The 27,540-nt window shown below is 33.5% G+C and overlaps 4 protein-coding genes across 4 annotated transcripts; all 4 read right to left on the bottom strand.

Annotated features, from left to right (window-relative positions):
* Positions 1-455: 455 nt before the first annotated feature.
* On the bottom strand, positions 456-2,831 carry LOC7495847 (probable inorganic phosphate transporter 1-5). Its single transcript, XM_002300117.4, has 2 exons — positions 2,601-2,831; positions 456-2,265 (listed from the first exon to the last, which is right to left on the bottom strand). The coding sequence occupies exon 2, from the start codon at positions 2,198-2,200 to the stop codon at positions 593-595; it is 1,608 nt and encodes a 535-aa protein (XP_002300153.4). The 5' UTR covers positions 2,201-2,265; positions 2,601-2,831; the 3' UTR covers positions 456-592.
* Positions 2,832-4,441: 1,610 nt separating this feature from the next.
* On the bottom strand, positions 4,442-5,861 carry LOC7461646 (F-box/kelch-repeat protein At3g06240). The gene has a single exon (XM_002300118.3). It carries the CDS (start codon positions 5,704-5,706, stop codon positions 4,588-4,590), a length of 1,119 nt encoding a protein of 372 aa, XP_002300154.2. The 5' UTR covers positions 5,707-5,861; the 3' UTR covers positions 4,442-4,587.
* A 1,564-nt stretch (positions 5,862-7,425) lies between these two features.
* LOC7461647 (F-box/kelch-repeat protein At3g06240) lies at positions 7,426-9,138 on the bottom strand. The gene has a single exon (XM_024599264.2). The coding sequence runs from the start codon at positions 8,706-8,708 to the stop codon at positions 7,614-7,616; it is 1,095 nt and encodes a 364-aa protein (XP_024455032.1). The 5' UTR covers positions 8,709-9,138; the 3' UTR covers positions 7,426-7,613.
* Positions 9,139-11,302: 2,164 nt separating this feature from the next.
* Positions 11,303-14,243, bottom strand: LOC18095236 (cold shock domain-containing protein 3). Its single transcript, XM_024606088.2, has 3 exons — positions 13,712-14,243; positions 13,414-13,626; positions 11,303-11,814 (listed from the first exon to the last, which is right to left on the bottom strand). The coding sequence occupies exons 1-3, from the start codon at positions 14,159-14,161 to the stop codon at positions 11,500-11,502; spliced, it is 978 nt and encodes a 325-aa protein (XP_024461856.1). The 5' UTR covers positions 14,162-14,243; the 3' UTR covers positions 11,303-11,499.
* Positions 14,244-27,540: the final 13,297 nt, after the last annotated feature.

Here is a 27,540-nt window from a genome sequence, read left to right as displayed (position 1 = left end):
GTTTTCCAGTTGACATGAGATTGTTATTTTATCCCGATTAAGCGGTTGTTATAATATCGATTTAGATTCGATTATAGATAAATTATATTCCACAAAATATCGAAGGATGTAACTTTAATAATGAGTTTATTTTTACTTTCACTTCAATTTTATGTACTTTCAAATTTATTTTTTAATATTTTGGGTAGTATATTTGAATTAAAACTTTACTGTTAATTTTAAAAATTCATGCATATAAATTAATAATTGATTTTAAAAAATATTTTATATTTACTTAATAACTCAGGATAGAAAAAATTTATAGCTCCGTCCTTGTCTACAATTATAAAAAAAAAGAAAAAAAGAAGATGCAATGATAAGTAAGTTTTGACATAAGATTGTGTTTCAGTTCTAGCACTTTACCGAGGCTGCGTTGTACGTTTTTTGTTTGCTTGGCGTAGTGATTGAAAGCTAAATGTTGTAAAGTTTGCGGACGATGTGCTTGCATCATTTATTCATTACAGATCATGGCAGTATTAAATTAGAGAATTACATTCTATATGTTACTAAAATAACAAACTTTCATCAACATTTCCTTGAAAAAAATCCCAAATCATTGTGGCATTGTCCTAACTGAAGAGGCCTGTTGATGATCGTGCACAACATCTTCATCCTCGTTTTCTCCTGATATCTCCTCGAGTGATTTTCCCTTTGCTTCTGGAACCAATAGAGTGAACAAGACCCCAAAGAAGTTGACCCCACCTAGCACTATAAGTGAATTTTTAACACCAATACCAGGAGGGTAACCAGCATCAGTCTGTGTAGGATCTGTGCTTTGTGCAGCATACAAGAATCCAAATGCACCTACAATAGCCCCAGCCTTTCCAGCCGCTGCTGATATACCATGACAAGTTGATCTAAGCCTTGCAGGAAAAATCTCTGCTGGCACAACAAATGTGGTGGCGTTGGGTCCAAAATTTGCGAAGAAAAAGGTCAGTGAGTACATGACCAGGAAGCCAATGCGATTAGACTTCTTTGTCCAGTGATGATAAGGGATCGCAAGCGCGAACATGAACACGGTCATGAAGAAGAATCCCATTAGTTGAATGGCAAACCTTCCTATATAATCAATCAGAGCTACCGTGAACCAATACCCTGGAACTGTACCACATAATGCTATAAGAGTTTGTGCTCTTGCAACCAGATACACTTCATGTATAGCATTCATGGTTTTCGCAGGTGGAATCCATCCAATTGAGCTGAAGATATCCTTCTGGAAAAGATTTGAACTATAATAGCCTATGTCTAACAAGAACCAACAAACGCTGGTTCCAAGCAAATGAAGTCCATGGCGACGTGCGAATTTCTTGGTGAAAAGGTCGAATGATTTGGATGACTCGTGCTCCACCCTGTTCTCTTCAACTAAGAGATCCACTTGCAATACCTTAGACATGTCTGAAGCTGCCTGCTTAGCATTCTTGGCAACAAGGGCTGTATAACGAGCAGTCTCAGGCATCTTCATTCGCCAGTAGTAGGTCATGGCTGCAGGCACCGATCCAAACATCAAAATGATGCGCCACACATAGTCTGCTTCAGGCACAGTTGATGCCACTGGATTAGTTTCATATGAAGGGGCATGGTATGCATGGTCAAATGCAGTTGACACAATGAGAGCAACAATTCCCCCAGTTAAAATTCCAAATCCTTGCATGGCAAACACTGAGGCGATGAATGCCCCACGAGTTCTTTTGTTGGCATATTCGGACATGATGGTGGCAGAGAGGGGGTAGTCACCACCGATGCCAAAACCAAGCCAAAATCTGAAGAAACAAAGCGTGGCCATGACACCCTTTGCAGAATGTCCAAAGGAAAGTCCTGAGGCAATAGAGCTGATAACCATGAGCATGAGGGTCATTCCATAAACATGTTTTCGGCCTAATTTATCTCCAAGCCAACCAAAGAAGAGCTGGCCAGCTAAAGTTCCACAAAATGCAACACCATTCACTGCAGCTGCAACATTCGGAGGCAAATTGCCTGGCTTTTCTGCACTATCAACATGGTAGTATATACGACCAAGCAATTTGGTGACAAGCGAAATGGAAAATAGGTCATATGCATCTGTGAAAAAACCCATCCCAGCAATTATAATTGCAGTGAAATGATACCATTGTGTCTTTGCCACATCAAGTGCATTAAGCACTCCCACATGGTTTCCAGCCATCGTCAGATTTCTCAATTTGCAGCACTACCCGACTAGTCTTCCTTGAACAATTCTATGATTATGTCCTGTAAATCAACAAAGATTAACATGAGGTAAAAGGATCATCTTATTAGTCTTTAATAGGATATTAGTGGAGAATTCGTATTATTTTATCAAACATCTAGCTTTTTAAGAAACAAGAAATCTAACTAAAGACCATAAACTACTGATTATTAAATGGTCAAGACTCTTATGTTTTGTTACTTAAGTAGGATGCAACTTTCAGACTTCAAGATTCACCAAAACTTATTGCCACTGCTCCAAAAAAACTACCAAAACACGAATAAGGAAAGCCCTAGCTAGAGCATCATTAGAAACAGATTCCATTACAGAATTTATTAGGCTAGAGGAAGAGACTTGCCTCTTGGATTGAAGAAACAAGAAAAAGGAAGTTGAACAGCTAGAGAGTGGAGAGACAGAGAAGTGAATATTTTGAGTGACCCCAGTAGAAAACAAAAAACAATGAGCTCCTATAGCAATTTATCATGTGAACCTGCTCAATGCAGACCAGGATAAACTCCGGCATCTCAGAGCATATACCTTAGTCTTCTAGTATTTATTTTCTTAGCCAAGTCAAATCTTTCACATTTCACATTTCGAATCTTTCTAATATCTGTTGCCATCCATTCAAAGATAGACAGCTGAACATGAAAAGGGTAGCCTATCAACATTAAAAGATATGTGGTTAAGAGGTATGCTCCTAAAAAATTCTCAAAACTGTGTCAAGTGTCAAGTGATGATTCAAGCCAGTCGACATTGAAGTGATTAACTGGTGATTCTTTAAGCGGGACTCTCCTTAGCCGGCCATGCTTTTTCACATGATCCATTAATTATTACTAAATTCATCAAGGGTAAATCACTCCACTCGTTATTTGTGTGGGATAAGGTTACAGTAGTAGACAACCTCAGGTGAAAAGTCATATAACAAGCATGTAATCTTCCTCGGAAGCAATGTCAATACCTGAGAAAAAAGTTAAAGCATGCCCATGCACTTAATATCTCACAAGAAGACGATGAACACTTCTCCAAGCAATCACGAAGAAAGTATAACAAGCAAATAAAGTTGTGGTCACGTTTTATTTATTTTTTAATTTTTTTTTAAAAAACTCAGATTCAAACAAACATTTCCTGGTCCAACTTGATAAGATGGCTCACGGATTATTATTTTTTGTATGATAAAGACATTATTGACATTTATTACATACATTAATTATTGATAGGTGTTTCAAATTACTCATCAATTGGTAAAAATAAATAAAATAAAAATAAAAATAAAAGAGGTTCCACGTACCCCTCAGAGTTTGATTATAACACATCTTGGTTACACGTCGTTCCGCCTCAAATCAGCATGTCTTCCATAATTTGCCCTTATATGTCAGGCTAACATGAAATTCATGGAAGCAATGGCCAAATCCACCAAGGAAACGATGTTAACTCTTTCATTTCTTGAATTATTATCAAAGACTCATTGTGCGTGTTGACTAGGTGATTTCCAGTATTTCAAGAACAACATTGTTAGCCCTTTGCTGCTAACTTTTGGGGCTAGGAAATATTCCACCATGTTCGCATGTGTTCTATATTGTGATAATTTTTGTAGTTATTGTATGAAAAAGTAGGTTTAAAAACAGTTATAACTTGTATTGTTATTTTAATCAATGTTTTAAGAGTATTTAATGAAATTTATATAAAATTACGGTGTATGTTGATTAACTAAATACTTTTAAATCTGCAATTGAAACAAAACACATATTATATTATAGAAACAAATAGAGCCCAAATATCATAGTTATCCTATTAGGTTTAAGAATTGACTTAGAAAATGACTTGGGTCACTATCTTATTGAATCAATTCAGGTTAATCATTTTTATTAAAACAATTTCATTTTATTTTTTAATTATTTTCTTGTATTGATGCAACAAAATTTGAATTGGATTTGGTCTAGCTAATTAGGTCAATAAAAACTCAATTGAGTAAATTGAATTTTAAAAGGTTAATATCTTTTTTAATTTAACTTTAAATCTAACACGAATCAAGCTTTAAATTAAAAATTTTCTAGTTCACCTCAAGTTTAAACAGTTATATTTGATATATTTTTTTTAAAAATTTATTTTTAGATAAGATACCTTGAAAGCCAGATAGATACTAAGTAAAGCCCACATGTTAAGAAAAAGAGGAAAAAAAGCTGAATAAAACAGGGATACGTAAATAACAAAAGCTAGCTCATCTCAACCTACACCCAAGCAAAATATTTGAACAATGAACACTAATGCAATGTTGTACATGCCAAATGAGAAAGGTCCCAAAAATCCAATTACCAACAAAGACAACAAGTAATCCAACAAATTACTTAGGCAATCACCATTTTTCTCCAACATCTTCTTCTGGGGTCTCTACTGTCATCACCATTGATGGAAACTAGACTCTCTGTGTATATTGCTAAATCACATAAATTGCTATCTCTGTATGCCCTGATGCATTTATTTTTGTCTGCTACAGGATGGTACAACGCTAGTTGCCATTCATCATAATCAAGCAGAAGTTCTCCTTTCTTTGTTAAACACAATACTACTTTAGGTTCTTGAGAAAGCCTGTCAGCTGGGAGCCTGAATAATCTTCTGAAAGATGCACTGCTATCATATTCCTGCTCATGTATCCATGCCTCAAAATAGCTTCCATGGCATTCACCAAATGCACACAGGGAATTTCCTGACATCCCCAAAACCACCGTATCGAAATGATCCGGAAGTGGCACAACTTCCTTGAATCTCTCCTCTGCTACATCAAATGAAACAGCCACATACTCTTTCTCAGACCCATTTTCTTGCTTTCCTAACCAATGCACAGCCCCATTGCAAAATAACCCTCGATAAGCCCCTACCAAGGTAGTACCTTGACAGATCTCCGGGACTTTTCTCCAGACATTGGTTTTCAATGTAAGAACTTCAACCATAATTTGTTCAGAACCATCAGCCGTAGTGCAGCTAGGAATTACAAATTTATAATCATCATTAGAGGAATCATAACCAATTCCAGCAAAGAAATCAAAGCCATGATCACAACTGGGTTTTGGCATTTCCTTGTAATCTCTAGTAGATGGATTCCATAAGACGAGTTTTGCATAGTCAACAAATAAACAAATCAAGCCATCGCAAGATCCCATAATTCCAATAAAGTAAGTAGGACTGCACCTTACTACATCAGGATATTCAAGCTCCTGTACTGCATTATCCTCATCACCTTCACTAGCTGCTTCGAAGTCAACGGACTGAGGAGTCCTGGTTGAAAGGAGAAGTCTCTGGCTCTTATTAGAGTTGACTTCCCTTGCTGTTTTGAGGTGTGATTTCACAAACTTCGGATCCGAGATTAACGAATGCCATAGCTTGCACACACACTTGAATCGTAGTAGGGACTTAACTGGTAGGTAAGTGAGTATATCAACCATGATGTCCTGAGGGAGTTTGGACATGGCTGTTTAGCTAGATTTTGGTGTTCTGTTTTTTGGTTTCAGCTATAATTCTGAAACTTAACTGCTCTTCTTGGAAGTCAAGTTTGAACAGCTAATATTCATATAAAAAAACTGTTAGAACAGCTCATCCCTGGTTGGATTTAGTCATTGAAGTTGGTACCAAAACTTCTTGACCTCTAGGAATCACTATAAATACTTGTAAATGCCTTTACCTTTATTTAATATTTACCCTTATTAGTTCCCCCTACATGTATGCACATGGATACCAAATAAATAATATCCTAATTGTTTTTGAAACACAGATTCAGCAACAGTTCCAAGCAGAAGCCTAACAAATACAACCTGACAAATAAATCCAGAGTAGGGTTAGAAGATTAATTTCCAGCACCATAAAACTAGCCCACACTTTCCATCCTTTTCTTTGAACAATTTTGATAATAACGTCCAAATACTTCACAACCAAAAGCAATAAGCTGACAACTTTTCAAAATTATGATATCTTTGAATCAGGAGGAGTTAGTTCTTGTTAAGAATTGTGTTGCTGTGTTTTGTGCAGGTGAAGGGATGCACAATCAAGAACAACAATGTTGAGTATTGAAGAACACGAACTACACACAAGGTGTTTGATAAAATGTCTCAGTCAATATTTTATTAACTGCATATCTTTAAATACATGAGAAAACTTAACAAACTTCCCTAGTTAACAACCACTAACTGTAGTGGACAATGTGCTGCCACTAACTCAGCAACAATATCAGAAAAACAAGGGATTTACTTTGACAAAATCAAAACAGAAATAAAAGAAAAGAAAAACAGACAATACTTGATTGAATTAAACAAACTAAAACACTAGAGTTAAAATGTCAATTGTCTAACAGTTCTATACAAACGCTTGCATGAGACAACCTTTCCCTTGTTGCTGTCAGCTTATCTGTAAACAAAGGTGTACCAACCGTACTTGCAATCTTACTAAGGATTGAGGAGACCACACCTGGAGTTTCAAATTAGGCAGTTTAATCCAAATAGGCACTGGTCTTATACCAGCTGCTTAGTTTCAGCTGTTTCAAAATCAAACAAAAGAACTCCTGGTTCTATTATAAAGAACCTGACATTCCCATATGTTCTCCTCCACTCAGAATCAACAAACCCTTTCATGGCCATGAATTGTAGATCTTGACCTAGAACATAACCAATCGGGGCATTTCCCCATCTTTTAACTTCAGGGGCCACTTCCTTGTCACTCACTGAAACCACTAACTTCCCATTTTTCTCTACGGTTCTACCTAACTTAACTTTATTGCTATAATCTGATACGGTTACCTTTGGCCTTTGTGTGATGCCGGCTTAGTGTTGAATGGCTGCAGTGGTTGATACTTGATACTCTGGTGTAAGTACTTCAGAGAAAAAAAATTAAGGACGAGATTATATATCTTGGTTAGGTAGAAATTAAATCAAATCCCATGATTTTCACGATTGTAGAAAGAAATAAAGGAGAAACTCAAGCAAATATAAAATTAATAATGCTCATTTTTGTGAAGATATTAATAATCTTCCTAGTTTATTGTTTCAAATTTGGATCATGAGCACCCATTGTGGTGACCTACTCATAGCTCTTCTTTTGTACTTTTAATGGGAGGTCTGGCACGTTTTGGGCTGCATAACAGCAGTACTTCTCTTTGTAATAAACCTCTATTACGATGCAATATTATGCACAAAACAGACAAGAAACTAGTCAATCTATCAGCATTGCATACATACACTGTAGATACCAAATAACAATGGTACTTGAAATAAACCACTTACAATAGGATGGAAAAAATGTAACGAAAACGTGCATAGAAATGAAAGAAGAAACAGCTTGATCTGTAGCTTTATTTTGCTGCTTTATGTTCTTTAACATTCTAGATTTATCGTAGTGAAACAAGGCTTTCTGTATATACAGCAGAATCATACATGGGATCCCTATTGTTTTTTACTCTTAATAACTTTGTTGCATCTTCAACTGGGTCGTAAAGCTGCAATGTCCCTGGACATCCATGATGGTCCATTAGAACTCCTTTCTTCGTCAAGCACATTTCTGTTGAAAAATAATCCATATATAATCTGTCAAAAGGAATAGCATACCGTCTTCTCCAAGATGTCTTGACTCCGTATTCACTTGTTATCCATGCCTCGAAGTAGCTTTCATCAGGATGCAGTTTGCCAAAAATGCACAAGCAATTTCCTGAGATGCTCAAAACAGCTGTACAAAAATGGTTCGGAAGGGGCACAAACCCCATGAACTTCTCCTGTGCTACGTCAAGCGAAAAAATAACATCCACATCATGATCAGCACCTGTTTCTTGCTTCCCTAACCAATGCAAAGCCCCGTTCCAAAATACTCCTGCACCTCCTTCCAAGGTGATACCAGAATGGATGCCTTGAATTCTTCTCCATGAATTGGTTTTGAGGGTGAAGACTTCAGGCGCCATAATTTGGTGAGAACCATTGGCAGTAGTTAAGCAGGCAATTACTAATTTGTAATCGTCGATAGTTGAATCATAACCAAGTCCAGTAAGGAAACCATGTTTCTGCACAGAAGAACTTGGTTTTGGCAATTTCTTGGACTCTCTAGTAGATGGATTCCATAAAAACATATCGTGAACGTCACCTCCATTACGTATACATACTAAACCATCACAAGATCCCCGGATCGATGCAAAAGCGAAGGATTCAGTACGACTTGCTGCGCTAGGATAAGGAAGCTCCATTACTGCATTAATGCCATCACCATCACTAGCTGCTTCAAAGTCTACAGAACTATAAAGAGGCTCGGCCGCAACAAGGAGCCTTTGGCGGTTAATATTGTTGCCTTCAATTGCCCGTTTGAGATGCAACTTGACGAATCGAGGGTCGGAGATTAACAACTGCCATGGCTTGCACACACACTTGAATCTAACAAGAGACTTGACTGGCAAGTAGGTAAGGATATCAACAATAATGTCTTGGGGGAGTTTTGACATGGCTATTCAACTTGATTTTGGTTTCTCTAGCTGTTGTTGGAGGAGAAAGAAATATTAGTATAAGAAATGATTTTCAGCTGTGAGGTAAGATAGAAGCTTCATTATTGACCTGGTCATGTCTTGAGTGGGTTGGTATAAATGGAAACCACAAAAGGTGACTAGACAATTTGTCTGCTTCACCTACAAATGAGCCTCTTCCATTTTCCTTAGACTAATATTCGGCGAACAGGTCATCAGAGCTGGACCATACAATGAAGAGTATCCCTGTTCCCGGAAATGATAATTGTTACAGAATGAACGACTTCCATTTCCATGGCCTTCTTCTAAGTTCTAGCATTAGGCTAGTGGTTGGTTGAATAAGTCATCGGTGCCGGACCAAAAAGTGAACTAACTGTTACAGAATACAAGTATTTACATATATCAGATGATTGACTAATATAGCTGGGCTTTGAAAGCATCCTAACAATTATACTGCAAGGAAGTTAGCCTGCTTGAATGTTCTGTAAAAATAATGCTTTAAAATACATTAAAATAATATATTTTTTTATTTTTTTAATATTAGCACATTAACATGATAAAAAAAAAAAACTAAAAATTAATTAATTAATTTTAAGCAAAATAAAATTTAAATTTTAAACAGATAATATTTTGAGCGCAATATACGCACTATATTGTTATGCTTGACCTGGTTTATGCCTCTCTTATTACTTTGAATTCATAGCTATTAAACCTAGTACACGCTTACAAGTCAACTAAGTACCTTTGACATAGATATTGGGCTTGATTTTACTTTGAATCAAATTGTTTTGAAGTTTCTTTTTTTAAAATAAATTATAGTTTGGGTTGACTCACTAACTCATAAGTTAAATCACCCAATTTCCAACCCGGGTCCTAGGCCGTATCGGTTTCATTATTGAATCTTATTTCCATGCTTGTATTAGCAATAGAAAAATTGACATGTAGAAAGCCATGACTCGAAAGCATCATTTTATAGCCTCATATATGAACGAAAATACTGCATCAAAGTAATTTAAATATCTTAAGCTACGATAATAGATCGAAAAAGAGTAGCTCAACTTAATAAGTGACGGCCTGGAAACCCACTTTGATGAAAGCAGCACACTACGATAATATCAATGGCATTACTGGCCAAAAAAAAAAAATTATCTGTATTTTATGATAATATTTACAGACTGAATTAATTTCCTCGCTAACCCTGTCAATATATATCAACAAAAATATTTCATTGGATTAATTTTTATTTTCACTTTTTTATGCATAGGACCATGAGATTTGCAGGTTAATCAGTATCGACTCAAATTTTTTTTATATATTTTTTTTCAGTTTTACTCTTTCATATTAAATTATTTAATAATTAAACTATTCAATTTGCTTTTTCATGGTTCAAAATAGCTTTCCATGTGGTCGTCGATTGTCAAATAAGCACAGGTAGAATCCTGAGATTCCCAAAACCAAAACTGCTGATAAAAAATAATTCGGAGGAATTGGAAGTGGCAAAACCTTCATGAATTTCTCTTCTGCTATATCAAAAGAAACAATCATATCCACTCCAGCATGGCCACTTTCTCGCATCCCCAATCAATGCAAGGCCCGTCCAAAAATATACATTGACGGTGTCCTCCCATGCGAATATCAGAATAGATGCCTTGAATTATTCTCCATGTAGTGGTTTTTAGTGTAAAGATTTCAAGCATAATTGGGACTCTATAGTAGCTGGATTCCATAAGACCATATTGTCCACCTCGTCAATTTTGAACACTAAGCCATTACAAGATCCCAGAAACAACCCGACAGCGAAGGAGTTATTATGACTTCGTAAATTAAGACAACGAAGCTCCACTACTAGCCACTTGGAAGCCTACAGAATGAAGAGGTTTGGTTGCAACGAGGAGCCTTCGGCAGTTAATGTTGTAGTTTTCATTTGCCCTTTCGAGATTTAACTTAGCAACTGGTTCGTAGGTGAGTATATCAACAATGATACCATGAGGGAGTTTCAACATGGCTTTTCAACTTGATTTCGATTTTTTAATTGCTATTTGAGGAACTTATATGATACACAGAGGTTTTACTTGTAGTTTTTTTTTTTGGAAAGTTTTGTTTATCGTTTGTTGGTGGAAAAAAAAAGTTTATGTCTAATGCCATATGTACAATGGCTATAATGGAAAGAACAGAGGGATCTTGGATCCTCTTCTCAACATTATATATGAAAATTAGGTGATGCTACTAGAGGCCAATGCCTTTATAGAAGATGAGGCTACCTCCATCCAAATTGTTCCCTCCATGTAATTAGAGGTTTTGGCTAGAGCATGTGCTACTTAATTGCAATGTCTAGTTGTCTACTAACAGACACCAAGAAGATAGCTTGAAGCTAGAAGCAAAATGTCACTCACAGTGCTACCAAGGCAGGTGTAATGACTCGTAGACCAACATTCATAGCGAAAACAAGACTATAAAGAATTTTCCTCTCCAGATTCGAAAGTGGTAATATTTTCCTAAAGAAGTTAGATTTGACATGTAATCAGAATTAAGAGGCATAAGTAATTACAAATCTACTCAATTCATAGACAGGGAACTTTCAAAAATTGGATCCATGAGGTTAGGAAATCTTCGCATAGCAAAATGAAAGTTCCAAACAACCAGTCTCATGTAAGGTCTGCAGCCATGTAGAGGGTGGGATATTTGGCTTTACCCAAACGCAAAGTACCCTGATTCGTAGTAACTAGTTAAGCTACAGCAAAGTGATCCAAGAAATACAAGAAGCATAAAACGATTAGTATTGCTGGGGAACATTCTTATATTGACTAGAAGTGCAGTCCCTTGCCCAATGCCCTGGCTTACCACATTTGTAACAAGTACCAGATGAACCAGAACCTGCTCCAAATGTAGCAGGAGAATCAGACGTAGACATGCCACAATCTTTTGCCCAATGGCCTTCCTTGCCACATTTGAAGCAGGATGATCCGGTTCTTGCACCAAAGCTTTTGTTGCTGGAGTCATTCATGTTGATATAGACCTTGGGAGCACTAGCTTGAAGACCAGCTGATGCAGTATTATCATCGCACCATTTGAAGAAACCACAACCTCCCTGCGAAGCAACCAAAAACACATGACTATCAGATAAAGCTGCATCTGTCTATAGCATTCCAATTCACCAATTGTTCCAGTAGGGAGGGGGGGGGGGGATCAGATCATGTCATTGAACCGCGGAATGGCAAAATGAGAAACGTTGACTATAATTTACAGCATGTATAGTCTATCTCAAGCATGCATAAACAATTCAGAAAAAAATTATAATGAAACAGAGAAGGTATGTTTCTCAGGGTGCCTTTTTCACCAACAACCATCCCTGTCAAATATTTCATACATGAACTCCAGTAAACAATTTCCCAACAATAGAAAACTTACATAGTCAACAATCCATAGCCAAAGAAATTCCACTGCTTTCATTTATGTTAATCGCATTTATGAAATATGCCATTGAGCTCTTAGAATTGTGAGCTAACAGTTCGTGCCATTTAATGGTTATCTGACCTGTAAACTTCTTTGAAATTGACATCAAATTAACCATTTCCAACAGGTCACAATCACAAGTTCACTGACTCCAATTTTAATGTATACTTTTCTTCTTATCCACAGGCACTGAAATGCACTTCATCATTATGACTTCACAGGGGAAAAAGATATAGAACTATGGCTTTCCATTGAATTAGAACAGAAAAAATACAGACCATGAAGGACAATTAAAGGGTGCTTTGAGATTTCTTTGCAGTAAAAGGGGAAAGCTGAGACATGAAGCGGATATAAACTTATAATGCCTGCACATATAGCATATGATATACAAACAATGGTCACATTTTGCACTGCAAATACTTCACTATTCACTACGAAACAACCGTGAAAATTCACAAAAGAAATCTTATTCCACAATAACTATAAACACTCGCTTCAAAATCCCTTCGATATTTATCATTTTCAACAAGCCACAACCACAAGTTCACTGCCTACAACAACAACAATGTCTCCATTGCTTATTATGCACATTCAGAGCAATGCATCTGTTACCCCCATCTACTGAATCACAGCCACATCAACCACTAAACCTAATGTATGTAACTCATATCTACCACTAACAAATGTTTATCTGATTATCTTTCACCTACATCTTTTCCATCACACACACTCTTTTAACATTCAAACCTTCCTTGTCCGTCAACTCTCTCTGTTAAGGCTCACAACAGTAAAGAAGAAATCCAAGACACGAAGCAGTTCACATTGGTAGACAATTAAAATTATAAGCTGTTCGAACAAAATTCACTTTTGCACCAACAATTACCTTCTTTCCATTATGAAACAACCATGAAGCATGGACCATGGTTATAAGACCCGCCCAGGGTCCAACCCAATCTAGGGCTTGAGTCATTAGTTGGCCAGGTCAAACCACGGACAGAAGGTTTAAAAAAAATTAAACAACAAAAACAGGAAACTATGTTGTTTTGGTAAAAAAAAAAAAAAAAATCCGGTTGCCAGACTCCAAGACAACAGGGTCACCAGTTTGAATTTTAAGTCAGATCAGGTTTTATAAATGAACGGTCAAAATAAATAAATAAAATCCCAATTCCAGAATACAACTGGATAATTTAAAAACACCCAAATAACTTCCATATGAAGAAAAGTAGGTACCTACCTGATTTTCAGGACATTTATAGAATTGCTTCCCATTATTGTCCCCTTTTCTAGACGTCAAAATCAAGCAAGACCCAGCTCCACATGAACATTGAAGCTCAGGAAACACAGAATTAGACACAGAACCATGGCTCCCACCCCCACCGAACCCACCACCATTATTTGCCGCTGGAGATTCATCACACCATTGAAAAAATCCACAACCCCCACTTTCCTACACAAAAGCAAAACCAAAGAAAACTCCTCAGTTTTAACGCGCACGAATGTAATACACGCACGGTCAGGATACGAATCTTTACCTGTCTTTGAGGGCATTTGTAGAAATCCCGCCCGCGATTCCTTTCAGTATTAGCAGTAAAAACATTACAAACACCCAACCCACAAGGACACACCTTCTCGGGAGCCACCGCCCCACTGCCACCGCCACCGCCACCGCGAGCATTGTAATCAGGAGGAGGGAGTTTGGAAGAACCAACGGCTTTGATTCGCTGTTGCCATAAAGTACTTTTACTTCCTTTTAAAGCTGCCATGTAGTCCCCTTCATTTTTGTATTCGTCCTTCACTTTGATCGTCGTCGTCGTGGTTTTGGTGTTCTCTTGGTTTTCGTTGAAACCTACGGTGGTGATTTTGCGGCGTTTGATGTTGGAAGCGGAGAGAGCTTCGGACTCAGCTTGGGCAACTTGAGAAAGGAAATCATCGTCGTCTGTGTCTTCGATTTCGATTACTGTCGTTTCTCTTTTGGATTTCATTTGAAGGGTCTCTCTCTCTATCTCTCTCTGAATTTGTGTTCTGCCTTTCTGAGTTTTGTTTGGCTCTTTTTCCCTCTTTAGTTTACCCGGGAAAGAGATTTTAAGAGAATGTTCCGTAACGCGGGTGGAAATCATGTTTTTAAAAAAATTAATTTTTTTATTAAAATTTAATATAATTTATATATTTTAAATTATTTTGATATGTTAATATTAAAAATAATTTTTAAAAAATAAAAAAAATTATTAACATGAAAAGTTATTTGAAAAGCAACCGCTACCACACTGCGAAACATACTCTAAGATAATTTATTTGTTGGAAATTTTCTTTTCTAAAAGTGATTTAAAAATAAAATTAAAACAGTAAAATTTTTTCTGATATTTGATGGTATTATAAAAAATAAATTAGAAAATATTTTTTAATATTTAATTTTATTATAAAAAATAATCTGGAAAATAATTTTTTAATATTTTAATATTTTATTTTTAAAAAATTTTATTTAAGAATATGTAATATAAATATTTAATTACTTATAATAATAAAAATGAGATCTAAAAGATATAAGGATGATTTTTTTTTAATTATATCATATATTTATATATAGCTTATTTTATAAAATATAACTATATATGTAATATAAATATTTTAAATATAATATTATAGATGTATAACTTTGTGAAATATTTCTTAAGTAAAACCTATTAGTATTTTTTTTTATTTGTAAACGTTTAAAATAATTTTTTGATGGTATTAAGTGAAAGTTAGATATTTGGGTTTTTTTGGTATGAATATTTTTTTTAGAGATAAATAGATACAAAAATATTTTAATGAGTTTTTTTTATAAATATTGTTTTTTTTAAAAAAGAGTATGGACAATTATCCCTTTAATATGTATCAATTAAGCATTAGAAAATAAATATAAACATTTTACATCAAACATTGTCATCTATAAATATTAAGTTTTGATGTCATACACATACATATTAGTTCAAATTAACAATCATAAACCTACTACATCAAATAAAACAAGTAAACATACTTGTCAAATAACAAACATAGACTTTCTTATCATGGTAAAATCATCTTAGCAATCAGGTATGTAGTAGTGTTGGTTCACAAAATTTTGAAACCAATTTTTTCTCAAATTAGCATTTTTTGCGATAAATGTTGTTGCCAGCATTTTATTTTGGACCAAGTGATCAAAAGCATCACCAAGAGTAATCTCTTCAAAACCTTCAATTTTCATCATTTTTGTATATAGCTCATTAACATCAAGTTGATTTTTGCTTAGACTTTAAATTGTAAATGCTACATCTCCAATCTTTTTAGACAACTTTTCAACACTTTCATCTTCATACATTTGATTTCTCTTCTTATGTTGTCTCTTTTGTGCACTAGAGGAAGATGTCTCTTTACCTTTTGAAGTTTCTTCATATTCCCCTTCATTTTCAATTGAAATAGATTGCACTTCACTGTTCTCTTCCAGGTTGATATCAGCATATGATTTGGCATAATTTTCGGTTGTCATGTCTTTTCCAACAACAATTGTCATTGCTTCATTCATATAAAGTTTTTTGTTGAGATATTTGTCATGATTGGGATGTGCTTGTTCATAAAGATTAGAATATACAATTTTTAGTTCCTTTGGAAACAAAAGTAAATGTAAAAATTACAAAGAGTATACTATTTATTATACATTTACTTCGTCATCATATATATCTTTTGAAACTGTAATCATCTTTAAACAATTATCCCAACCAAAACCACTTTTATTTTTAAGTTTGGTTATTATTCCTCAATCTTTTTTCACAGTTTTGAGATGATTGTTCACATGCTTAGGCTCGCATTGCACGTTGAACTTTTGACTAATTTATGTTGCTACCTTTATAAAAGATTCTGCTTTAAAGGTGGAAGAAGGCTTGTTTCCTTTAAGTGCTTTCTCGACTAATATCTCAAGTAGCATGTGAGACATGGGCTTAGACCATGTGAAGTGCTTACCTTTGCACTTTTCATTCTTCGAGGTACTCATTTCTACAAAAAAAAATCCTAAATTTTTACAAAATAAAATCATACAATATTTAGATTGAACTAATTTTATACAAAAAAAAATACAATTAATATCTAAAAAAGAACACATGAAATACATAAGAAATTATAATAAAGGCAACAAACAATCCAAATATATAACAAAGATAATACAAACTCATGAAAGATATAATAAAAACAAACACATATAATTAACACTTAATTACTAGTTTCTTTTAGTGTTATAATCATTCCACATGGTTGATGCAATCATTTCTCTTTTTGTTATCCACTCCCTATTCTCTTCCTTATCCTTCCATTAGCTTAAACTGATTGTTCTTTTAATTAGTTCATTTTCCGAACATATTTCTTCCATAAGAAAGTCATAATGATCGACTCCCATTATGTGATTATGAATAATACAACATGAAAGCACAACATTCACTTGTGTTTCATAAGACCAAAAAGGTTTTCCATCAATTGATCTAAAACGACTCTTCAAAATACCAAACCTTCGCTCAAAAGCGATTCTTAATGAAGAGTGTCGAAGATTAAATAAATCCTTTTTATTTTTTAGTGAATGTTCTGTAAACTCATTCAAGTGGTATCGAACACCACGAAAAGAAAAAAATGATTCCTTTTCGAATACCGTAACAAGCATCACCAAGATAATATTTCCCTACAAATAAAAAATCAAACCTATTATTATCTTTATCTAATTAGACAATTTATATGTTTATTGCATATTATAAATATTTAATTTATACCTTCTGGAATTTTTAGACCACTAGATCTTAATAGTGCATCACCCAAAACTCGAGAATCGTGTGCATTTCCTTTCCATCCATCTAAAACATATATAAACTTCACATTAAAAGTTATAGCTGCTAAAACATTTTGTATTGTTCCCTCTTTTCTACCTCGAAACTTTCCTTGAATTTTAATAGGAACATTTGCAGGAACATGGGTACCATCAATTGCTCCCACACAATCCTATATAAACATGAAAAAATAATTTATAACCTTTTCTTCTAGATATAATTAATTAATGTATAAAAATATTAGTATTGTTATCATATCTTAAAATAAGGATAGAATCTGCGATTATTCATTATCTTCACGGGAACTGTATCCCCTAGGTCTTTAATAGGGTGGTTGTATAACTTAGGAACGACTTTTAATACAATTCTAAAGTAACGATGAATAATTTCAACAGATCTATAGTATGTACCACTAATAAAATGAATCTTTGGTTTCGACCTATAATTTGTAAGAACACAATTATTTGCTCCCTAATAGACATATTTTGAGATGATCGCAATAGGTCATAACTTGTGAGAACATCACACAAATTATAGGTTGTTCGACGCAATGTCTATAACCTCGATTCAAAATGTTATCAATATAGAATTCTCGTTGAGTAATTGCATTTATACGTGGTTCTCTTGGTATATAAATTTTATTTCTTTCTCGTTCAATAATAGCTACCCCTGCAACTATGATAATTACAGCTGCTCCCATAAATGTTGCATGAATAATCTTACTATTCATAATAAAAAAGTGAAGTTTTAAGATAACAAAACCTAAAAATTTTGGGGAATAAACATTCAAAAAGCATATCAAATACTTACACAATCAATACAAGAAATTATGATCAAACCGACACACATTATAAATTAAAAAGTTAGAAATAAGAGGAGCTGACAATGTATCATAATTATTGTAATGATATTTGATTCCCTAAACAAACAAGGCCTTAAAGTGGATTACTAGTTTGATAGTAGATACTGAATGGTAAAGTTAGTCGTAAAGTTTGGCAGTAGCCGGTGTGCACACATATGCAAACAACAAGGCTCAATACCATAATATGGTGAGAGTTCTCAATCCTTATATTTTTATAGTTTGCAAATATAATTTTCTTATAAAATTCACTCAATCCCTTTACAGTTGCATGGTAACAAACTGTTTGTGCTTTTACTTGCCATTATTTATTCATACAGACTGGGAATAGTTTACTGGAAAGGGTGTCTCATCCGAACATTGTAAAGCTTTTGGGTTTTTTGTCTTGAAAATGAAGAGAAGATCATTATCTATGAATACATGCAAAAAAAGAGCTTTTAGACTGCCAAATATTTTCCAGTAGACTACCATTTTTTCTCAATTTGATTATTCTCAATTAAGAGTTATATATTGCAATATTAATCTCAACATTGTATAACTTTATTTCTATTCCTAACACACATGTTTCTTTTGGTATAGAAAAATCAGATCGAGTACTTTCATGGGAAATTAGGCTTAAAATTGCGATAGAAATTGTTGAAGGACTGTCTTACTTGCATTCATTAGAGCACCAAGTAATTTTTAAATATATGAAAAGTCAATAACATAAATAATTCCAAACAATAGCATCTGAGATTTTTTAAAGCGAAGGTCATTCAATTTCTTATAAGCATCTAAGATTGAATCAACAAGCAAGATCCTAAGATCCTATACAAAACAAAGCATGAGATTGTTATGTTTTTTTTTTTTCAAAAACCAAAAAAAACACAAAAAACACAGCAAATTAACAAGCTCACAAGATTTATGCCACAATCACAATCATAACTAAAAATCCAAACAAAGAACAGGAAAACAAAAGGTAGATAATAAAAAAAACTTTTGAGGAAAATGGTTACCTGAAATAAGATGATTCAATGCTTCAATGGAGATTGTTGCAGTTAACAGGGAATAAAAAGGAAATTATTATGATGATCTTTTGTTCTAATAAAGAGATTTGAGAGAGAGAGACTTACAGCAGACACGCAAAAAGTGTTTTTTAAAGAGAGTTCCAGTGAAACTAATTAAGAGAGAGGGAGAGATTTTGTTCCCGTAAGTCTAAAAGGAAAGTGTTTTCCAAGGATAAGAAAAGAAAAACACTTTCCAAACACTAAAGTGTAACTTTTCCTTTGACCAGAATTTAATTTCCTTTGACTAACTTTCCACATGCTTACCAAACATGAGAAAGTGAGGAAAATTGTTTCCAGAAAAAAACAAACAAGACCTAAAAACATCTTTCTTTTCCCCGCCTGGTGATTTTTTAAAGGTAAGTACGTCAATTTCTTTTTCTTAGGGGATGATTTGTGCAGTGGCAGTGACAGTCATATTATGTGATTCAAACAACAAAATAAAAACAATAGAATCTAGATTTTACTATATTTTAGGGGTTTTATTGCCAGTGAATAAAGTTATGGTTTGAGTGCTTCATATTTGGAACAATATTAGGAATAGTATTAGAGGTTTGAAAATATATTAAAATAATTTATTTTATTTTTTAAAATTTATTTTTTAAAATTTATTTTCAACATCAGCATATCAATACGACCCAAAAAATAATAATATGGCAAAAAAATTCAAAAATTTGCAAAATTATTGTTCAACTGTAGCATCAAACACCCTTTAAACTAGTGTTATTAAACTCAGCTCAATTCGATGAATTGATTTGGTGATTTGCTAATCCAGGATTTAAGATAAATTTTAAATTAAATTGATTAACTTGATTGACCAAACAGAACTATATTTGACTTCTTTTACATAAAAAAAAAAACCCTTGAATTGATTTGGGTTAACTCATCCAACATGTAATCTAAACTTTAAGTTATATCGAGTTTCATAACTTTAAAAAATATTACAAATACTCTAAAAGGCGTGGGGAAAAATTGTTCCTCATGCCACTGTTCAACTAGAGCCAGATCATTGTGAATTACAACGGTATTTTTTTTATCCCTTTTTATTTTTTTTTCTAATTACACCCTTATAAACCTAAAATGATGGCCAATTAAAACACATTTATTAAGGAATGACAAGATTCAAAGACAATGAGCAAAACTAAAAAAGGTACCAAAAAGAGGTGGTTTCCAAAAACTTAGGGCTAAACGCTCACTTTGATCCTCCAACTTTTTAAATTATAAACTTTCAATCCCTAAAAAATTATGAAATTCATTTATGGTCTCAAACTTTGTTTTCTTTATTTTTTGGTCCCTGGTTTGAGAGAGGAGAAAAAAATGGTTGGATTCCGATGGTAAAGAAAAAAAGTCTTGGTTAAGACCAATTCAGGGCATGAAAAAGAGTGATTTTGTTGTCAATGAGTTCCTTTTAATAGGGAGAGTTTATCCTATGTGTTGTTTTCACTTAAATTTGCCTAAAATGGTAGATTCGAGCCTGTAATATTTTGAAATAAAGAAAGAAAGGTTTAATAGTAAATGACAACAATAACCTTGCCCTTTAAGGAGTAAGTTTTAGGTATAAATGATTGAAGGAAACTTTGGTAATTTGCTTAAAAATTGGTAAATATAAATAGAAAGAGAAAAAAAAGAGAAGAATCAAATTTGAAGAGAGAAAATCAAGAGTGAGAAAGAAGAAGAAGAAGAAGAAGAAGAGATAAAGGAAGGAGAAGAGGGTTAGAGAAAATAAGTTTAAAATGTAAGATTTGTGCTTTGATGTGTATAATTGTTGGCATTAATTAAGATTATGAATTTATTAAGATTTAGGGTTTTAAATTTTATGTTTTGGGTTAGATTAATGAGTTGATTGAAATATTATGGATTAATTGTTATGAGTAATGGTTTAATTGGTTGGTTTTTAGATGATTTTGTTACGAATAATGATTTTGAGACTAATTTGTTTAATTGATGTATTGGGTGTAAAAAATTATGAAAAGACCCTTGCTAGAAATACTGGACATAAGTGTCTTGAGGTTGAGGGTGATAAAATTTCAATTTGGTCCCTTATTTTTTAAAATTACATTTTATTCCCTAAATTTTGGAAAAATTACAAATTGGTCCCTGGAACAAAATTCGAGATTTTGTACAAGATTTAGGATGAACTATGGATAAAATTTCAGTATAATTATGGATTTATGATATTTTTAGTTTGGTCCTCCAATTTAGCAAATTACAATTTGATCCCTAAAATAATGAGAAAAGCCCATATTAGTCCTTAGATGTAATCCCAGTTTTTCAGATTGGTTTTGATGAAAAGTTGAGGTTTATTAGTGAATTATTATCAAGTTTTATAATTTGTTTTTTTTTTAATTAGATTTCGGAAAACCGTTTGACTTTTTACTTTTTTGGAAAAAAGACCAAATTGGTTCCTAAACGTATAGGGTTATAAGTTAAACCCTAAGTTGAGTGTATTAAATTGAATTTACATTCCTTTGAAGATTTTTTTAGTATGTCTTTTTTTGTATTTAGATGTTCTTAATATTCCACTTACTGGACATTAATAGGATTTCTTTCAGTACTTGATTTTGTGTTTGTTCTACTTTTGAGTCAAGTAAGTGGATAATGCTTCATATGCATAAGAAATAGTATAAATATTTAAATTGTTAGTATGAAACGGATCATGCTTCTTCTATATATATATATATATATATATTGATTATTATTATTTGTTGTGATAAAGCATGATCATTTGTTTAATCTAAATTCTGGATATGAGATATGAGTATGACTGATTTGATAGTTTCTTATTTGATTGATGTCATGAGTTAATCCTTGAGATATAATTTTATTAGTTTGATTATGATATGACCTCTTAATATGCCAGTCAGAATACCCATGTTAATAGCATAGTGTTAGTCTTTGTGTATATCGTATAAGAACCCTAATTAGTTGGGGGAATCAACAACTTGTGCAAAATAATCATCCTACACTTTGGAGCCATATGTTCATCTCATTTTGATTTTCTAATGAGCTTTACCTCATGATAGTCCTTGTTATGGTTTGTTTGTGAAACTTTCTTGTAAGAGCCTAAAATCAAATTTGTATATGTTTCTCTTTGTCGTTATCTACTCACTGAGTTGTTGAACTTAACCTCTCATTATTTATTATTTTTAGGCATATAGTTTTGCTAGCAGGTCACTTTTATTGGACTTCAGAACCTACTTTTTTTATTGTAATTAATGTTATTCTGTTATGTCTAGTTAGAGCTCTATAATTATGATATTTGTACTAACTCTTGTATTAAGATGTTGATTTCTAGTATGGACTTTAATTATGATATCAGAAGCTGCGTAAAACTCTAGTTTGTTTAAATGATAAAAGTTTGTATGTAAATTTGAGTTCGTATAGGTATGGAAACCTAGAGAGGGACCTTACTTATGTGTCTATCATGGATCCGGGAATCGGGTCGTGATAAATTTGGTATTAAAGCCTTAGGTTAAAAAAACAATAATTAATTTCATAATATGTAGAGCATTAGGAATCATATCGTCTTGTCCGTTGTCTTTGAAATTCTGAATTTTCATCAAGCATGTCTTTTTTTACTCTTTGAATTTTATGGTAGATATACTTTCTTGTAATACTATGATAATTATCATGCTATTTTTCTACCATAACTTAAATGCTTTCACTTTTTGTAGAAAATTCTGAAAAATAGACAACTAATTGGTACTAGTAGAGTAGATAATGATCAGGATGACGTCCTTATTGTGTAGTTGAGGATTGCAAGGCAAATGAGGAAAGGTGGTGCATGAAACACTCCACCTCACTAACAAGATATTATCCGCTTTGGGCCTCCCAGTCACCCATGTCCAGGGCTTCCACCCAGTCCCCCTCACGGGTTTCTTCTTGGCAGCCACACATGGCCCCAAAATGCGTGTCAAGGTGAGCATGCACTTATAAGGCCCTAGCTCTGGACGCTCGCTTTCGATGTGGGATATCACAGTGCACCTGTACCTCAACATGTTAGGGAGGTACCTCCACTAATGGAGGAGGAGCCTTTGGAGTTAGAAGAGGCTAAATAGGTAGAGGAGTAGTTAACCCTAAATACCTTACAGAATTCCAGCAACTTAGTTAGGTTATGCGAATCCAAATAAAGTTTACTATGGAAAGAGATTAAAGAAGGGATAAATATGTACCATCATCATCCCACACTATTTAGAGATTCAATATGTTGTTGAATGACTTTATAAAGTTGGCACCTCCTACCTTTACTGGGATAGATAGCTCATAGTATCCTCAAAGGTTTATAAATGACATATGGCGGCGTTGTGAAGCTTTGGGATGACAGACCATCAGGCTGTAAGTTTGGCATCATTCAGGTGGGAAGTTGATGTGGACATCTCTTGGTATCTTAAGTGTTTTCATCCTACTCCTCAATAGTTGATAGCACCAGGTTAATTGAGGCATGAAAATTAGAGGACATGACTGCAAGCCAGTCTAAGAGGCCCGAGAAAGAGATTTAGTCTTTTAGACAGCAAAGATTAAATGCAAGCCCATCCAAGGGATAAAATGGTCGTTAGGGCTCATGGGTTATGAGGAGTTTTAGACAAAGATCTTCACTTAGTGGCTCAAATAGTCAAAATGACAATAATAATGCTCATAACTATAATCATAGTTCAGTTTAGAGTGCACCTCGTAGCTCTTTTGTTCCATCTAGAGATAGTTCTTCATGTCAGCATCGTGGAGGAAGCCATACTAGTGTATAGTGCTACAAGAGGACTGAGGTTTATTTTGGTTATGGTCAGATAGGTTATAAGATTCAGGAGTGCTCAAGGAGATAGTCATCAGCTCCGGGAACATCTATTTAGTTCAGGCACCATCGATGTATATGGCTCATGGTGGTCGAGGATTTGGTGGCCGTGGTCAGAGAGGTCGGGTTACAGGTGACAAACGTTAAATACAGCAAGGCAAGAGGCATGTTAGAGTCTTTTCCTTGACTCAGCAGAATGCCAAGCATCTAACACAATTGTTTCATGAATTCTTTTTATTTGATCTTTTAAAGCAAACGTTTTATTTATTAAAGGTGCAAGTCATTCATTTATGTCCTTGTATTTCACCATGAGGTTAGATAGACAACTAACTCTGTTAGGATTTCTCATTTCAGTCTTCACTCTCTTGGATGAATCAATATTAGTGGAGTATATGTTTTTGAATTATGGAATGGAGATTGGAGAAGAGATCTTTATAGGAGACATAAATGTCTTAAATATGGTTGATTTTGATGTGATTTTGAGAATGGGCTGGTTAACAAAGCATGTGGCCTCGGTCAAATGTTGGGGGTAAGAAAGTGGTTTTATTTAGATGAAAAGGTTGGGTTAGTGTTTCAAGGAGACAAGATTGCATCTTCATCGATTATGCTATCGGCCATCTCGAGGCAAATGGCATGGAAAGGGGTACAATGCTACTTAGCATATATGATGGATGTAGAAAGTTCTCTAGTTAGACCAAGTCCCTATAGTCAAGGAGTTGATCAATGTTTTTTCCAATGACTTACTGAGATTGCCTCTGTTTAGGGAGATTCGGTTTAGCATTTATTTGGTTCCAAGTACCTAATCAATATCAATGGCACTATATAGAATGATGCTAGTAGAGTTAGGGAGCTAAAGGAACAATTGCAATATTTGTTGAACAAGGAGTTCATACAACCGAGTGTGTCTTATTAGGGAGCTCCAGTGTTGTTTGTCAAGAAGAAGGATGGGTCATTAAGATTGTGTATAGATTATAGGCATTGAATTGGGTGATAGTTCAAAATCGATACTCACTCCCTCACTAAGTTGTTGAACTCACCCTCTTGTTATTTATCTTTTTTAAGCATATAGTTTTGCTAGCATATCACTTTTGTTAGACTTCAGAACCTGCTCTTTTATTGTAATTGATGTTATTTTATTATGTCTAGTTAAAGCTCCATAATTACGATATTTGTATTAAATCTTATATTAAGATGTTGATTTATATTATGGACTTTAATATGTATCAAAAGCTGCATAGAACTCTGGTTTATTTAAATGGTAGAAGTTTATATGTAAGTTTGAGTTTTTATATGTATGGAAACTTGGAGGGGAACCTTGTCTATATGCCGGTCATGGATTTGAGAATCGGGTCATGACATAGCCCAAAAAGAATTTTAGTTTCGGGTTGATTATGGGTTTTAAAGCTAATTTTTAGGTTGTTAGAGGCTATGAATATGTTTTACAAGGTGTTTAGGGTATTTTTTTTAGATGAAAATATGGTTGAAAACAGCATTTTCTAGGTCTAAAATAGCATAGCCAGATTTTCCAGGGACTAGAGGTCGCTGGAATCTAGGCACGGCAGTTGATGTGTTGCTCACTATTTTTTTTCAAAAATTAAAGGGTGCACAACCTGTTGTCCACCACCACTTAAATTGTTTTTTTTTTTCAAACTGAGAGGCGTGGGTTGCACCAGGCACGCACACCTAGGCCTTTTTCTAAAGGCCTGGGAGCTCTTAGCCTTCCAGACCCAAAAGCCTGGGTCTTTTTTTTTTTCCTTTTTATCTATTATAATTGGATTTCTTTAAGTCTTCTTGCTTATTTTTTTTTCAATTTCATCATTTAATATTTGATTAATTATTAATTAGGCAACATAATTTATTTCAGTTTGATTTTTTTTCCAATCATCTCAATATTTGATTGGTTCTCAATTTTATAAGTTTCTATTTTAGATAAAAAAAATTATGAAAAAAGATTGTTGAACCCAATTGAACCCTTGACCGAGGTCACGGGTTTGGTTAGTTAACTTCTGCTAGATAGGGATCGGGCTTCATAAATTTTTTTTGTTAGATAAATAGTTCTCAATTTATTTAATTAGATATATGCATAAACTTTTTGAATTCCGCTTGGAATTTTTTTTATATACAAAAACACATCGTAAAAGCATATTCTTTTAAGAAAAAAAATATTAGACCCATAGCAAAACATTGGTCAAATAGCTAGTTATAAGTTACTCAGTGATTTTAGATGTTTTGATCTAATAGCATTATAAATTCATGTTGTAATGATTTTTTATGAAAACACACAGACATATGATTCAATTGTCCATATGATTCAAGTTGGATGATTGGGTCCTAACAGTTTAGTTTAATAGATAATGAAAGTCTCCCTCATCCCTATTTAAGTTCATTTTGAGTTTTAAACACAAGAGATAAATGTAATTTTTATAACTACTTTCTCGTAAAATCCCTTTATCCATAATTAAGCTAATTACCTATTAGTGGAGTTCTAATATTTAAAGAAACATTCCACTTGAAATTATTACAATCAAGTCATAAATAATAGAGATGATAATTTAATCTGAATCCAATGAATATCAACCTGAGTAAGTTTTTTATAGATATTTACTTTACCTTATGGGTAATTGATAAGGTATATATATTGTCAAACTTGATAAAAAAAAAAAAAAAAACCTCGACTAAAAACCTTACCCAGTATATGACATAATTACCTTTTAAATAAAGACTAGCATAAAAGGGTTTTTTGGTGTTTTTATTTTTTTCTCAAAACAATAAAATGACCTAATTACTCTTAAAAGAAAAGAGCTTAAGCTTTTATAAAGGGGCTTTGTTGTCTTTTTTTTAACGTAAAACCATAAATTTACCCTTGAAATTAAAAAAATTAAGGTTGTTGTCTTAAGGTCATTTTCATCCTTTTCTTATGTTGTTTTTTGTTATTATCAATTTTAGTTATGGAGAATTTAGTAACTTAACAAACATGAATATTATTAAAAAAAGAAAAAATGACTGACACATGTTTTGTATGTGTTAGCATGTGGACGACGCCTACGCCCTTCAGGCGGTGCTTACAGCACCGTCCAATTACCAAACACCACCATCTACAACGATGTTTAGAAGATATCGGCAGCCTCTCCATGATAAGGTGGCATGTGTGTCCGACAAGAATTCAGCTTGGCTAAGGTGGCTTTTTTTCCCCTTGTTTTATCTCTTCACCTCGATTATCTCAATGACCCTTTAAAGCTTCAAGGGGGAACCCTTCATTTATTTTCTCATTTGGATTTGTTCCCTATTCTTTTGATTACAATTTATTTTATATGAAATAATATATCAAATTAGAATTTGTTTTCAATTTAACCCTTTTTTTAGTTTTTTCACATCTCAGGTTTGGTCCCTATTCTTTTTATTACTATTTGTTTTATTTTAGATATTTTTTTTGCAATTTCACCCTCTTTTGTTTTTTTATATCATATTTAATCCTCATTCTTTTGATTGCTTTTTTTTTTTTAATTTGAAAACTTTTAAAATTGATATTTTCTTTCTAGTTTCATTCTTCAACATTAAATTGGTTGAGTATTAAGCTTCTTTGTTGAGCCCAAGACTAAAATTTTATGGTTGTGAATTTGAAAGATTTACCCAAGTTTAGGAGATTTGTCCAAGTTTGCTTGTTTTTTTTTTCTTTTTTTAAATCATTTTTTTCAGCTTTATTCTTTAGCATTTATTTAATTTGAGATTGAGCTTGTATTTTTTTATTTGTTTTCTTTTGGATTTTTCATTGATTTTAAAATGATACAAATTATATCACCCTTTAACATTGGATTATTTAATAATTAACCTTCATAGTTTTATTCAA

This window comes from Populus trichocarpa, chromosome 1, assembly GCF_000002775.5.
Source record: "Populus trichocarpa isolate Nisqually-1 chromosome 1, P.trichocarpa_v4.1, whole genome shotgun sequence".
Lineage (NCBI taxonomy): Eukaryota > Viridiplantae > Streptophyta > Magnoliopsida > Malpighiales > Salicaceae > Populus > Populus trichocarpa.
The sequence above is the reverse complement of the archived record's forward strand: the minus strand, read 5'-3'. Positions and strand labels throughout refer to the sequence as shown.